This window comes from Micromys minutus (assembly GCF_963924665.1).
Source record: "Micromys minutus genome assembly, chromosome: 2".
Taxonomy (NCBI): Eukaryota; Metazoa; Chordata; class Mammalia; order Rodentia; family Muridae; genus Micromys; species Micromys minutus.
Window position 1 is genome coordinate 86,454,697 of NC_137971.1, and position 15,806 is coordinate 86,470,502.

Here is a 15,806-nt window from a genome sequence, read left to right on the forward strand (position 1 = left end):
CCATGTGTCACATTTTCCATTTTCCTCTTTCTTTATATCTTTAGCTTTTTTTTTTTTTTTTTTTAAAGGAGTCAGGGTCAAAAAATATCTATATATCCTTGCTAGCATAGAACTTGCTATATAGACCAGGCTGCTCTTGAACTGGCAGTGATTTTCCTGCCTCTGACTCTCAAATGATAAGATTCTAGAAATGTATGACCAAATATGGACTTGGGACCCTGGGCAGTTAAGTATAATATGTTGACAGACTGGATTCTGTTACCTTCCTTCAAAGGGCATTGTTTTTGTGTTTATATTGTTAACTTTCCCTTGTTTCTTTTAGTTTGACTTTGTGGCATCTGATCAGGGATTGGCCAGGAATGTGGGTTTTGGATTCTCCTTACCTAGTTCTGTTGAGAGAATTAATTGTCTTATCTCTCTAGTTGCTGTCATGGTCTTCAGATTTGCCCTCTTATAAAGACTGTAAGGCTGGTGTGGGTTTCTTACTTGAGCCATTATCTTCTGCGAAATGTAGTTCTTAACTGCTCAGCCCTGCATGCTTTTCATTCTCCAGAATTTTCCAATAGTATCTTACTTTGTTCCTTTCTTTAAGTTAAATTTTGTTGAGTTCGTGATTGCAGAAAAACTGATGTGGCTGTAGGAGCTATTCTGTCAAGACTATAAGTAAAATCTTTAACCATTGTTTACCATTCTAGGTGGGACCTGCAGATTCATGCAGTAGCCAACCAGACTCTGCAATATTCAGAACACCAGATAATTTATACTCAGGGTTAGGATGAGTCACAAAGTAAAATGTTGTCTGATCACAAGGACAGTCCATACATGGCTGACAGTTGGCATGAGGCAAATACATGTTTTTCCATAGACACATATAAAAAAATAACAATAGCGAGTTGTACTGAGGTAAACTCAGTCCTTCCTAAGTTCTGATCATCCTGCCTCTGCCTCTGCCTCTGCCTCCCAAGTACTGGGCTATATATGGCTTCAGTATAGGTTTCTAAAGGAAGAAAAAAGGAAAAAAGAAGGGCTGGAGAGATGGCTCTTAGGTTGAGAACACTGGCTGCTCTTTCAGAGGACCTGGGTTCAATTTCCAGCATCCATATGACAGTTCACAACTGTCTGTAACTCCAGTTCCAGAGGATGACACCTCACACAGAAATATATGTAAATAAAACGCCAATGCACATAAAAATTTATTTAAAGATTTTTTTTAAATGAAAGAAGAAAACAGTATCACTTTAATTTGAGTCAGCACCAGCTTGGAGAGCAATTATGTAGTGATGCATGTGGTTTAATATGGCGCTAAGGTTGTTTATGGTAGAAGAATCCTAGCTTTATTGAGTTCTGGAACTTAGAATCTGATTGAAATTGTGGTTCCTTTCCTAGAAAAAACACTCATGTTTTCATAAAAAATTCATTAATCCCCGCACCCCCATTTAGGGTTTTTTAAACCAAGCTGATAACAACAGATCAATAGAGGTACAAATATTAGTTTGTGTTTTGGCTTAGCCAAAGGAGAAGAACTATGTAACTTATTAGACATCCTAAGGCATGTAAAGTTTAGTTAGGGTTTTCCAAAATGTATTTTAGTAGAGACAAATTCACAGAGATAGAGGAACACCCAACATTTAAATGCTGCTAGAAATGGGAGTTAGGGTTAGGCAGTGGTGCATGACTTTAATCCCAGCACTCAGGAGGCAGGGACAGCTGGATCTCTGAGTTCAAGGACACCCTGGTCTACAGAATGAGTTTTAGGACAGCCAGGGTTACACACAAAAACCCAGTCTCAAAATCCAAAAAGTGGGAGGAGATTTAGTTTTACATCTGTTGCTATTATAGGTTTGTTTGTTAGGGTTTTTTTTTTTTTTTTTTTTTTTTGAGACAGGGTCTCATTCCTGTGATGTGTGAGTTCTCTAGAGATCTACACAATGGAGGTACTAAATGCCTCTGTACACAAATTTCAGTCAGGGATCTATGTAGGTGTTTCCATTACTAACCTTAAAAAAAAAATCAGCCCTTCATTAAAATGCAGCAATCCTTTATAAACAATAAAGGATTGAATCATATAAACAAAATGACCTCAGGTTTGTTAATTCTTTTATTTAACATTATCATACATTCACTTCTATAAAATATACAAAAGGTTTATTTTATAAAAATAAAACATTTATAAAATATTACAGGACTATGTTTTAAAGTGTTTTGTCTGTGTGTATGTATGTGTACTGTGTGTGTGCCTGATACCTGTGGAGGCCAGAGGTATTAGACCCTCTGGAACAGGAGTTCTGTGTAGGTGTGAGAATCAAAGCCCATGCCCTTTGCAAGAGCAGTCAGTGCTTTTAGCCTCTGAGCTGTCTCTCCTGGCCCTGGCTCTACTCTTTACCATCTGGGCTGCTGTTGTTTTCCATATATATCTTGTTCTTTATCCATTGTCTGAGTGCTCATCTTGTTTTAGGGACAGCAATCTTAGAACAGCTTCTGTCTCCAGAAGTGTTTAGTTTAAACAGTGGTAGCCTTCCTGACACCTGTGTATGTTCAGATATTTTGTGATTTTACTTGGGAATTTCTAGATAAGCTAAGAAGAAATGAGCAAACTTGGCAAGTTTTAGAAACTTAGAAAAACGAAATAGTTATCTCTTCTTAGAACTGAAGGTGGGTTAAAAATACCTTCTGAGGTTTTTGACTGCAGACAGGATCATTGTCTCAGCTGCTTGCTGCTGGATTACTTTATGCAGTAAATCCAGACCTGCCATGGGTAGATCTCTGCAGGTGCTATGGCTCTGTGTAAGCCATAGGCCTTTGTTGTAACGGTTGCCAGGTGCCTGCTGATTGTGCTAGTCTTCCTGAGTGAAGATTACTAAGTATATTTTGAGAGATGAAATGCACTCAAAAAGAAAATTCAGAAGAATATGGAAGATAGGGAAATTGTGGTTGGTATTCACTTTACTTGAGAAGGAAGTTGTGTCTTGACAGAAGTTGAAAATTATGAAGAAATGGGCTGCTGCTTCTGAGCTTAGACAAAATCAGAGTGCATGAAAAATATCTTAATTAGAAAACAGTATATCTAACTCCCTCTTTGTCTGTATTTGCAATATATGTTTGTAGTGCCCACTGAAGCTGGAAGAGAGCATCAGATCCCCTAGAACTGGATTAGAGGTAGTTGTGAGCTTCTTGATGTGGGTTCTGGGAATTGAACTCCTGCCCTTTGGAAGGGTAGTGCAGTGCTCCTAACTATTGAGCCATCTCTGTAGTCCTGACCTTTTGAGCACTTGCCTTCACCTTCAGAACACTGGGATAACAGTGTGCACAGATATGCACTATCATAACTGGTTTGAACATGGTAGGCAAACCCTTGTCTGCTGAATTACATCTCCAGCTCTAAAAACAGGAACCCATGAAATGCCTGTGGGATGATTTATGGAGCAGCTTAGGTCTATGCCATTCTGTATGATGAACAATTTATCCTTCTTAATGTTGCTGGCCCCTGATGGGTGTGATGGTGCATGCTTTTAATTTAATTAGAGCACTTGAGAAGCAGAGGCAAGCAAATCTTTGTGAGTTTGAGGATAGCCTGGTCTACATAGTGAGTTCCAGGACTATGGTGAGAGACCTAGTCTCAAAACAAACAAACAAACAAACAAACAAACAAAACCAAAGCCCCAAAACAAACAAACAGAAGGATCTATATCTATCTATCTATCTATCTATCTATCTATCTATCTATCCATCCATCCATCCATCCATCCATCCATCCATCCATCCATCCATCCATCTATCTATCTATCTATCTATCTATCTATCTATATTAGGTCCCCTGAGTTCTGAACTACAGTTTGGATAGAATTCTGTTAGCTAGTATGCACAGACAGGCCCCTGTGCAGTGAGTGTACCACATCAGTCTCCTGAGCTCTGAGATAACATGGAATGACCATCACACTCAGCTTTGCAGTCAGCCTATTTTGGAATAGAAAATATGAAAGAATATTGTGTAAAGTAAGGGTAAGTATTATTTTGTGAGATTTTTGGTTTTGGTATATATAGATACATATATATACATAGATATATATGTATCTATACATATACACACATACATATGTGTTTATTGCTTTGTGACATAAAATGTATTTTGTGCTGGAGTCATGGTCAAAAAGTTTGAATAATACTGCTTTATTGTAATACTCTGTTATTTTATTTATCGTATAGCATTATGCCAGTACATTCAGGCTTCTAAAGCCAGGGATGGTGCCAGCCCTTTCATTTCAAGTACGACTGAAGGTAAAAACAAAACCAAACAGCGCACCCAGAGCTTTCCGGTTCTCAGTCTCTCCAGTGGCATTTTGACTCTTTGCCCTTTAAACCACCTTGTGCCTTTTTGAGCAGTAGATTTCTCAGGTTTGCGTCTCTCTAGATGTCAGTGTGTTTGACTCCTTCCCTCCTCACTTTAATATTATTACTTCAGCATATGCTAGTGTTTTTATGAGGAGGCAGGGGGAAACTAAGAGTTCTAGCAATTTCAGATGATTCGGAACTGATAAAACAGTCCATTAGCTAGCATCCCTGAAGTCTTCTTAATGTTTCTGTGTTTTTATTATCACAGAACTATAGCACACTCTTAAAGTGTTTCCAGTTGATTTTAGGCAAATTAAATGTGGCTCTGGGGGTGGGGGATGGGCAGTCTTCTTTCATTTCTTGTGCTTTCTCTGTCTTTTAGAAGAAAATTAACCATTGGGCTTACAGCAGTGGTTTCAATGCGAAGGTAGTAGTGTCCACTATTAACAGAGCTACACTTTTTCAGCTTCTTATTGACATAGTAACTTTCGATGCCTTTTCTACTTAGGTGGCTGGCATACTAACCCCTTGCCTTCATTTCTGTTCCTTGCTGGACTGCCACACTGTGTTCATGATCCTGTGATTTAAAGGGACTTTGTGGAGAGGATTTGCTTCATTCATTTTTTGTTTGTTTGTTTTTTTTTTCAGGAGAAAATTTTGAGCAGACGCCATTGAGACGAACATTTAAGTCTAAGGTCCTTGCCCGATACCCTGAGAATGTAGACTGGAATCCCTTTGACCAGGATGCAGTGGGAATGGTTAGTATTTGTTAGCCGTGAAATGAGTGCAGAGTAATTTATAGAAAGGCTTTGAATCCTGGGTGTGGTAGCAGTACTTGTTTAATTTTGGGGATGCTGTGATTTAAACTCTGGGCTTATTGATGCTTGGTCAGCACATCATTGAGGTAATCTACCCCAACACCAGTAGTTCTTGAAGAAAGGATTATAGTGCACATTGCCTATGATTTTGTATTTGATTAGTGTATCAAATATACTGAAAAATCATGTTTCTGTAAATATATAGTAATGGGTCAGTGTGTGCATTGTATAAACAGGTGTCCAACATGGTAGATTGTAGCTAGCCGATTTGTGTTCTGGAGAGGACAAGGAATGCTCTCACTACTTGCTTTCTTATTGTCTTTTGTAGCTGTGCATGCCTAAAGGGCTGGCATTCAAGACCCAGGCTGATCCCAGGGAGCCACAGTTCCATGCCTTTATTATCACAAGGGAGGATGGCTCTCGGACATTTGGGTTTGCCCTTACTTTTTATGAAGAAGTGACCAGCAAACAGATCTGCAGTGCAATGCAGACCCTCTACCACATGCACAATGCTGAGTATGATGTCCTTCATGCTCCACTTGCTGATGGTGGAGACCAGAGTGGCATGGAAGATGGTGAAGGCATTCCTGGGACCAAGCTGCAGCGCTTCAACTCCTATGACATCAGCAGGGACACACTCTATGTCTCTAAATGCATCTGTCTCATCACACCCATGTCTTTCATGAAGGCATGTCGGAATGTGCTGCAGCAGCTCCACCAGGCAGTCACATCACCTCAGCCCCCTCCTCTGCCCCTTGAGAGCTACATATACAACGTACTCTATGAGGTGCCACTTCCACCTCCTGGCCGCTCCCTGAAGTTTTCTGGGGTCTATGGGCCAATTATTTGTCAGAGACCAAGTACCAATGAGCTTCCTCTATTTGATTTTCCCGTCAAAGAGGTCTTTGAACTGCTTGGGGTGGAGAATGTGTTTCAGCTTTTTACTTGTGCCCTTCTGGAGTTTCAAATACTGCTCTACTCACAGCGTAAGTCAGTGTTGACTACAACTCTCCACCCACGTGGGGTCCCTGCTTTCTATAGTCACATATCATAGGTCTCACATAAAAGTCAAGGGCTGTTACAGTTTTTTGCTGGTGGATTGAGCATTTCTGGTTGGCTGTCATCATGGCCTTTTGGTAGAATCTTTAGTTTTGGAGGGAATACTCATTCTGATTGACACTGAAAAATGTTAAAGGGAAGTAGCCTCCAGCAGTGATGGAACATCACTGCTGTTCTGTATTCTGTCTCTTTTTTGGCCTGAGTTAAATTATGGATGATCCATTTATACTGAGAAGATTCATTGTTGCTTTTTTCTCTTGTTATCTGAACTGTTTCTATAAATGAGAGTTGAATGTGAATAGCAGGCTTAGAAAGAATACTAAGGTAGGTGAGGAAAAACAGTTGCTTACTCTGCTAGTCAGACCAGCATCATAAAATTCAGAACATAGTTTAGTGCACAATGTGCCAGGCGTTGTTTCAAGGGTGGTAGATAAAAGTTATGTACAAAGTAAAGAAATAATCTTTCTGAGTAGAATTTGTATTTTAATGAGAGAAAAGGAGTTAGTAAATAAGCAAAATATGCAGATGGAAGATAGTTAAAGACTTGGAGAAAAATAAGACAGAAGGATGATATTTGGAGAAGACAAGTTCTGGCTGTTTAAAAAGAAAAGATTTATTTTGTATTTTAAGTTTGTGTACGTGTGTGTGTGTGTGTGTGTGTGTGTGTGTGTGTGTGTGTGTTTGCATGTGGGTATGTGCACACGAGTGAGGGGCCTACAGAGTCTAGAGGCATCAGATTCCCTGGAGCTGGAGTTATAGACAGTTGTGAACTACCTGATGTGGTGGTTGCTGGGAACTGAAGTTGGAGCCTCTGGAAGAGCAGCCAAGTGCTTTTAACCACTGAGCTGTCATTTCAGCCCAAATTCCAGTTTTCAATAGAATGGTTTGTTTTATTTATGAATTTATTTATTTGGTTTTTCGAGATAAAGTTTCTCTGTGTAGCCTTGACCATCCTGGAATTCCTTCTATAAACCAGGCTAGTCTTGAATTTACAAAGGTCTGCCTGCCTCTGCTTCCCGAGTTGCTGGGATTCAAGGTGTATGCTACCACCACCTGGAAATAGAGTAATTTTAAAAACAACTTATTTTCATTTTGGATTACAAATAGGGTCTTTTTCCCCCACAAAGACTTAGTGTTTTTAATTATGTATTTGTTTGTTTGGGTGTGTATACTTGTGTACAAGTGCCCATGAAAGCCAGAGGCTTCAGGGTTTTTGGAGCTGGTGTGAGCTCTAAGAGGTCAGAGCTTGTAAGCATCTGACATGGGTGCTGGAAATGAACACAGGTCCCATGGAAGAGCAGTAGTATGTGCTCTTAACTGCTGAGCCATCCTTCCCCCTCTAGGTGATTATTTTTAGGAAGTAAGTTAGGTCTTTTTTTAAACATAACTTGTGAATATCTGTAGTCAGAACATTCCAGGTTGGGCTTGTGGTGGTTCAGGGATTAACAGCACTTGCCCACCTAAGGCTGGCAATCTAAGTTTGGTACTTAAAACCTATATAAAAGTTGGAGAGAACGAACTCTCCAGAGCTATCCTCCTACCTTTTTATGTATGCAGTGGCGTGCACACCCACCCTTAGTGCCCTCCCCCACACATCAGTTGACAGTTTCTCAGCCTTTGTCTTTTATGATATTGACATTTAAGAGGTACTGTGCGTGTGCATGTGTTGTATATATTTTTAGGACTCAAGTTGCCCTAGAGCTGGTTACATGGACAAAGACATTTTCTCTGCACAGTGGTAAGGCTGCTGTTGTTCATTATCTCACTGAGGCATTCTGAGCATTAGAGCAGTGGCTGGTATATAAGTACCTAGTAAATGCTTATTGAATGAATGAATAGGTACTCTTTACATTTTGTTAAACTTATGTATATGGTGTGTGAGTAACTCTACATACATACAAGAGCCTGTAGGTCCAGAAGAGGATGTTGGGTCTCTTGGAACTATGGCAGCAGTTAGCCTCCTAGTATGGATGCTAGGAACTGAATCGGGGTCTGCTAGAAGAGTAGTTAGTGCTAAAAGCTACCGAGTCATTATTACAGTCCTTGAGTAACAACTTTGGTTGTTGTTATATATATATAATTTTTTTTTAAGACAGGATTTCTCTATGTATCTCTGGCTGACCTGGAACTTGCTCTGTAGACTAGAGCTGGCCTCACACACCTGCCTCTCTCCTCCACCCCCATTAAAGGTGTATGCCACATAAATAACATTTTAAACAAACTATTCTACCTATTTTTTAAAAGATTTATGTATTTATGCATGAGTGCTCTATTTGCATGTATGCTTGCATGCCAGAAGAGGGCATCAGATCCTATTATACATGGTTAGACCTCTGGAAGAGCAACTAGTGCTCTTAATTACTTAGCCATCTCTCCAGTTCTTTGGTCACTCTTAAAAGAGTCTAGTTAGTGAGATATTGTAATTGTCCATAAGGAGGTGTATAGTTAACAACTATGAAGTGGTTGGGGTTTGGGATCTAGTTTGAAGGTGAAGTAATGGAGACTCTTTTGTTTTGGCTTTGTTCAGAATTTTTACACACATGCATATATATATATACACACACACACACACACACACACACACATAGGTACCCATGGAGGTCAGAAAAGGGTATTGGATCCTCTGGAGCTGGAGTTATAGGTAGTGTGAGCCTCCTGACCTGGGTGCTGGAAATCAAGCTTATGTCTCCTGGAAGAGCTATATTTGCTCTTATCCACCAAGCCATCTTCCTACTCCTGTTTGTTTGTTTGGAGTCAGGATCTTCCTGTCTCTGCTTCCTCCCTGCTGTGAGCACAGGCATGACTAATCACCAAGTGTAGAACAGTTATGAGTTGAAGAGCATATACCTATCTAAAATAAACAGCACTAATTCTAGTTGATTTCTTGAGGGGCTACTGGCCTGATCTTTCATAAGAGCCCAGACTTTATAATTTTCACAAGAACCCGGATCAAAGTCTGTGAGTATTAAATGATGGCAGCAGTATTGTGAAAGACTATAGTCCAAAACAGCGTCTGTCGGTGAGCGGCTCCTGAGGCTTCCTTTCGTTAACTTCTCAGTAAAAATACAGACTTGTTCCTTGTAGTAACTTTCTGATTAGTGGCAAACTGTTCCTATGGTCCAGTAAGATTATGTCATGTATGACTCCTGGAGGTTAGCATTCTAGTGTGGGTGCCCCAGATTGCTGTATCTCTGAGGCATTGTTCAACCATCCTTTATGGTGGGAGGCTGCTTTAAAAAACAAGCAAACAAACAATACAACATCAAAACATTTAAAAGGTAGAGGAAGAAAACAACTTATACAGACCAGGAGGCTATAAAACTCAACATTTCTTTTATCTGTTAAAACAGACCACACAAATGGGAAGAAGATAGCCTTGAAAATGGGGATTGTATTACTCTGTCTTGTTTTTAAAGAATGTCACAGTTTCAATTGCACTGCAAGAAGTTCTTCAGAGATTTAAGTCTAAAGTCAACAAAATTATGTATTTCAAATACTAGATTGGGTTTATCTTAGACTTAGGTGTTATAGTGGCTAGAGAAAGGTGACATTTACTCTTACTGCCATATTTCTATATATTTTATTACTGGTTGGACCTGTGTATTTGATAGGCGTCTACCAGGGCGTCTGAGTCTGTGGCCTCCTGTAGGGAGTCATAGTGGTCCTTGGGTTTGTTTGTGCTTATTCTGTTGTTTTTCCCTCCGACCTAGATTACCAGAGACTGATGACTGTGGCGGAGACAATTACAGCTCTGATGTTTCCTTTCCAATGGCAGCATGTCTATGTCCCCATCCTCCCAGCTTCTCTCCTGCATTTCTTAGATGCTCCTGTTCCATACCTGATGGGCTTGCATTCCAATGGCCTGGATGACCGCTCAAAGTTGGAGCTGCCTCAGGAGGTGAGAAGAGAAGCCAAGTACTGGGCCACTGGCCCTCTCCAGCATGGGGGAGCCCAGTATGGTGCTACCAAGGGCCCTTTTTGGGGGTGGGGTGCTGAAAAGGGAACGGGGAACATGAATAGCTTTTCAGGAAAAAATAGAATGAAAATGAACCGTTAGCCCCAAATTTATATCACCTCATAGGGTCTTCATCTCCTCATGTGCCTGGTATGTTTTTGTTTCTTTTTTTCCATATACTTCTTTTTTTCACACGTTTCTCAGTTTTATCACCATCTTTGGCTTCATGTAACCTGGGACAGATTCTGTCCCCTGCAGGACTCTTCATCTTCATTCTCCGTGCACTTTAGGCGTGTGGGTATGTGAAGAAGTTGCTCAGGAACCAGCAGTGTTCTTAATGGGACTGTTTGAGGAGTTGTTTGTGTAAGAGACTCCAGTGTTCTGGCATGTGCAGCCTCTGCTCTGTGGCTTTTCCCATCATTAGAACAGCCTTTACACCTAAGTTTCAGGCCTTCTCCTATGGTCTGCTTGGGGAGGAAGAGACAGTGGGGTGAAGATTGCTAATGTGTCTGTCCTTCAGAAGTAGGTCTGTCTATGGACTTGGAGTCCATTCACCCAGGCCTGCCCTCTGAAGGCCACATATTTTTGAGGGTGGTTGCCTAGCTGGGTATTTTCTACCTTGACTTATAGCAGACAACCTCTATGGGGGTAAAGAACTGTGGGTCAGTTTTGTAAAAGAGAAAACCATTACACAAGATGAGGTAAGAGTAATGGTATCCTTGAAACATACTTTTATGTTTTTCCTCAAAAGTTCATAGTTTTATAAAATGAACAATAAAGGAAGAATTAGCTCACATTTTATTACTCAGGTAATTTAGCATCTTAGCTGACATCTTTGGACTATAAGGATTTTTAAACCAGCTATTTGAGGGAGTGTTAAGGCAGAATGAAGGACCTTGATGTAGTTCTGTGCCAGGCAGCATCAGGATACTGAGGTGGCAAGGTTGGAGTATAAAGAGACTTTCTGTTGAAGAGTGTTCATTTTTTAGACCCTCAAATTAGAATTCATCAGTTGCAGCCTTATCTTTGGCCATCAGAAGTTCGTAAAAAAACTCTTTGTTCTTTTTAACACCAACATGATCTCAGCTGGCCTTGAGCAATGAGAACCAGAGCTGGTCTTGTGAGACATCTTTTGTTTGGCTTCTCTTTGGGGTTTCATTGTCTGAAGACACAGCCATGTCAGAAAGTAAGCTTAAAAGCATTGGAGTGAAGAAGGGACTGTCACTCTGCCTGTCCCTTTCTTTTCTCTCTGTCTTCTATTAGGACACTCTCAGTAGCCTTCCCCCGGATCCTGTGTGCTGAGTGAGGTCTCCTCAGTGATGAACTCAAAGATGCACTGAGAGGAACTGACTGATTGAGTTTAGGAACTAAGGTTGGCAAAGAGCTCTGTGGCTCTGAAGGGAGAGTGGGGAGAATTTGGGGATTTGGAGGATTTGTGAGGACTACCTTGGGCAATAGTTGTCTTTCCATGCTCCCTTTCAGCATGGCAGACGTGAGCAGAGAACTGAGTTTGGCTTCAGTGTCTTTCCAGGCTTTGCATCCTCAGAAAGCCCTTCACAAAGTAAGGCACATGTGCCACTGGACCTTTTCTCAGTTGCCAGAGGGGATGCTAAGGACTTGGTCATAGGTTTATAAATTGCTTCAACTTGCCAGCCTGGGCTGAGAAGAAACAGCATGATACTGTTTTTTGAGCCTAGAAGTTAAATGGCCTCCTTTTTCATTTTGCCCTCTTACCCCTCCCTTTTCAGCCCCATTTTGCAGAGTGAGTAGGGAAGAGGTCTATGTAGAGGTTCCTGTGTATCCTAGCCACCTCTGAGTGTGTGCCTGAGCTGTTTTTCTCAGTCACCTCTCTCTCATCAAGGGTATCCACATATGTGGACTCAGAATTTGGGGTTGATAAAGTTCTTTGATAGCTCAGTGGAAGAGCTATTATTCTTCCAGAGCACCTCTCTTCCATTCCCAGCGCCCACATGGTGGTGTTAGTTCAAGGAATCTGATGCTCTCTTCTGACCACCACAGGTACCAAGTACACCTATGGTGCCCAGATATGCGTGCCGCTGCATGAGAAGGGGCAATAAATGAAGCATCAAACCAGCCACCCATGATTCTCATCATGAGGTTTTTATTGTGACTAAAAGAGAAAATATCCAGAGGCTTGTGGAAGAGTCCAGATCAGAGAAAAAGCAGCAGTCTAAACATGACCAGGGCTAGGAAAGTGGGTGTGAGAGGGTGGTAGCAGAAAATACTTCGTTTTAGGGGGAAGAGTAGCTACAGGAGGCTAGAGGCTAGTGAAGGGGCTTTGAAATGTAAGACTGATACTTGTGAATGAGGTCTGAGGAGCCTGGAAGCTAGTGTGGACTTTGATATGCTGATATCCGCAGGTGTATGTCAATATAGCCCTATTTCCTGTTTGCCAAAAGCAAGGGAAATGATTCCTTAGCTGATGGGGGAGCCTGTTTTACAAGTTTCTGAGGATTGCTGGCTTTTATCTAACTACCAAAAATCTTCTTATAGGAGCTTGAATTGGACCAAGACTGGATTATGTACTGCCTGAGACCAAACACAGGCAAAGCATCCATACAGATTTAATAAAGAATAAGAAAGAATTCTTTATGGACACTCTGTATTTGACTCACAACAGTGAAAGAGAATCCACCAAGCATTATTGGGTGGATCTAGATACTTTAGTTGCTTCTTTGTTTCTTGTTGGAAAAACTGAAACCCCCACCACCCTTTTTAAAAGAGTAAGAGATGGACATATGGCCTTTCATTCTGTCAGCTGTGTGGAAGACTCTTCACTAGAGGAGTTGATTTTGTTTTGATTTTCTTTTTTGATGGCTTGGCCTAAGAACATTAATAATGTTAAAAATCTTAAACAAATACATAAAAAGTGGTCTGTCTTTAGGTTACAAATATTTGTTGGCATTTAACAAGACAGAGTCAACATTGTTATGTAGTAGAGGAACTCAGAAATAAGGTTTAAAGTGACTCTACTATACTAGTTTTGAAGCTTTGAGATGGAAAGCTTGCTTTTTTTATAGTTACAGGTCGATAAGTTAGTTTATGCATAAAGGATACAGGGCTGTTCAAAGTGAACTGTAGTAGATGAATTTTTTGGGATGGGAGTGCTAGCGAGCTGATCATATCCTCTGCCTGCTGCTTTCAGAACATTAAGACTATTGAGCCAAGGGTAAACTTGTGTGTCACTGGGACAGCATTTGGTATATAACAACAGTGCTTTAATGAAGGAAGGACCCTTATCTTATGCTGTAAGGAAACCTGTTCCACATAGATTAAAAGTTAAAGTGTATGGGGGGAGCAGTGAGGTAGCTCAGTGGGTAAAAGGCGCTTACCAGCAAGCCTGACAATCTGAGTTAAATTCTTGGAACCCACCTGAAAGAGAAAGAGCCTACTCCCAAATGTTGTCTTCTAATTTCTCTTGTGCATATACACTCAGTCACAAACACATGTAGATATTCTATAAAAATTTGACATTATAATTCTCAAAACACTCTAACAGGTATGTCTTTTATATAATTGAGAGAGACATACTCTTAACCCTTTAGTATCAGTTGCAGTAAGACAATGCTACATGTCTTTCAAGGGCAGATTAATAAGATAAGCATATACAGCTCTTCTAATTTATAGTGCAAGAAAATTAACAAGAACAAGGATTTTATTTTAAAGTATTAAATTGATCAAGCAAGACCTGAGTATCAGCCGAGGTGTGATAAGTGAGCGGTTTTAGTGTAATGACTGCAGTCAAGCTGAGTTCAAATCCCAGTGCCACCAAGTAGTGATCATAGGTATATGCTTGGCCCGTATCAGGGTTTTCAGTTAATGAATAAGTATGGGTTCTACATGCATATATATGTGTGTCTTTGTGTCTGCTGGATCTGGAGTTACAGTTGGGAGATGCCATGTGGCATGTGCAAATTGAACTTGGGTCCTCTGGCTGCCAATGCTTTCATCTGCTGAGCCATTTCTCCAGCTCCTATCTCTGGATGGCCTGAACTCTGTAGCCTTATGCTAGCCTGGAACTCTTAGCGGCTCTCCTGCCTCAGCTTCCCCAAGTACTGTGATTATAGCCATGCATGTCTTCTTTAGTCAGGTTTGTCTGTAAAATAAGACTGGGCAATGACAAGTCCAACCATTAGTCAGTGTGAGTACTGACTGTACTCTCGGCATGGGAAAGACTGTAACAATCATCTGGAAAATTAGGAGTGAAGCGTAGAAGGGTGAACACGATGCTCAGCACTGGTGCCAGACTTTGACACTTATCACTGACTGGAATCCACTGATTTGTGAGCTATTTCCCCTGACATCTTACCTCTGAGGAAAGAGCCATATTTCTAAGGTTTTATTTTAGAAAGCAGAGGGAGCATGGGCGGAGCCTATCTTGCTGCCTCCATCTATACACTGCCCTCATATTTGCCATTCCATTACCCATTGTCCTTTGTAAAACTGCTCTTGGAGCTCTATTTGTTCACACCTCCTGTTGTGATTTCCAGGCTAACCTCTGCTTTGTGGATGTTGACAACCACTTCATTGAATTGCCAGAGGACTTGCCTCAATTTCCCAACAAACTGGAGTTTGTTCAGGAGGTCTCTGAGATCCTCATGGCCTTCGGTGTTCCCCCTGAAGGGAACCTCCATTGCAGCGAAAGCGCCTCGAAGCTGAAGAGGATCCGAGCATCGGAGCTTGTGTCTGACAAGAGGAACGGGAACATTGCGGGCTCCCCTTTGCATTCCTATGAGCTCCTCAAGGAAAACGAAACTATTGCGCGGTTGCAAGCTTTGGTCAAGAGGACAGGAGTGAGTTTGGAAAAAGTAAGATGCTTGAAATAAGCTTGTGACAGTTTGGATCTGTGTTTGAGTGCTGTCCTTGGGAAGCTGAACTTAGGATGGAAGGACCCAGGTCAGGGTCAGGAAGGGCACCTTTTTTTTTTTTTTTTTTTTTAAAACTTTTTTTTTTAGACAGGGTTTTTCTGTGTAGACCAGGCTGGTCTTGAGCTTACTTAAGAAATCCACCTGCCTCTGCCTCCCAAGTGCTGGAATTAAAGGTGAGTGTCAACACCACCCAGCTGACAGTGCATATTTGTGAGCAGTGAAGGAATGCACCCTATGGGAGATTGAGGACAAGCAGCTATTCTAGCAAGTGTTGATCTAAGTCTGGGTGGCTTTTTGTGCAGGTCAGGAAGAGCCTGTTGCCATTCTGTGTGAAATTCTGCAGAGTGATTGGGAAAGATTATAGACCTTTGATATCCACTGCCCTGTGACGTCACAGCAGCCAGACTTAGATCAACACTTGCTAGAAGTTGTTGATCTAAGCATATTCACCCAAGATTCAGAGCCTAGTCTAGAGTTCAGCTGCAAGCTTAAACCAGATCCTGCAATACTGAGCTGTCTCCAGGAATACACCTGGCTTTCCCCGTTTCTGGTTTTGATATTAAGGTTTCTGAGCTTGTTTGCCCATGTCTTTACCTTCCCCATTCTTATTGCTAAACAACTTTGGTTAGGTGCAAATGCATGTTAGGCTGACGTAATGATTTTGTTGGACTTCCTTTTTAGGGGTCAGCTATTTCATTTCTCTTTTATTTTGTAAAGTACAGAAAATTAGTAAAACTTATATGCCAGTTGAATAGA

At 41.0% G+C, this 15,806-nt stretch overlaps 1 protein-coding gene across 1 annotated transcript in view; it reads left to right on the top strand.

The window, feature by feature from the left end:
* Nucleotides 1-15,806, top strand: part of DENND5A (DENN domain containing 5A) — a 63,972-nt gene that overhangs the window by 23,514 nt on the left and 24,652 nt on the right. The window contains exons 2-6 of the mRNA XM_080912036.1: nucleotides 4,204-4,275; nucleotides 4,978-5,087; nucleotides 5,476-6,133; nucleotides 9,917-10,104; nucleotides 14,673-14,990. Coding sequence (XP_080768162.1) covers nucleotides 4,204-4,275; nucleotides 4,978-5,087; nucleotides 5,476-6,133; nucleotides 9,917-10,104; nucleotides 14,673-14,990 — 1,346 coding nt within the window. The remainder of the gene's footprint in view (nucleotides 1-4,203; nucleotides 4,276-4,977; nucleotides 5,088-5,475; nucleotides 6,134-9,916; nucleotides 10,105-14,672; nucleotides 14,991-15,806) is intronic.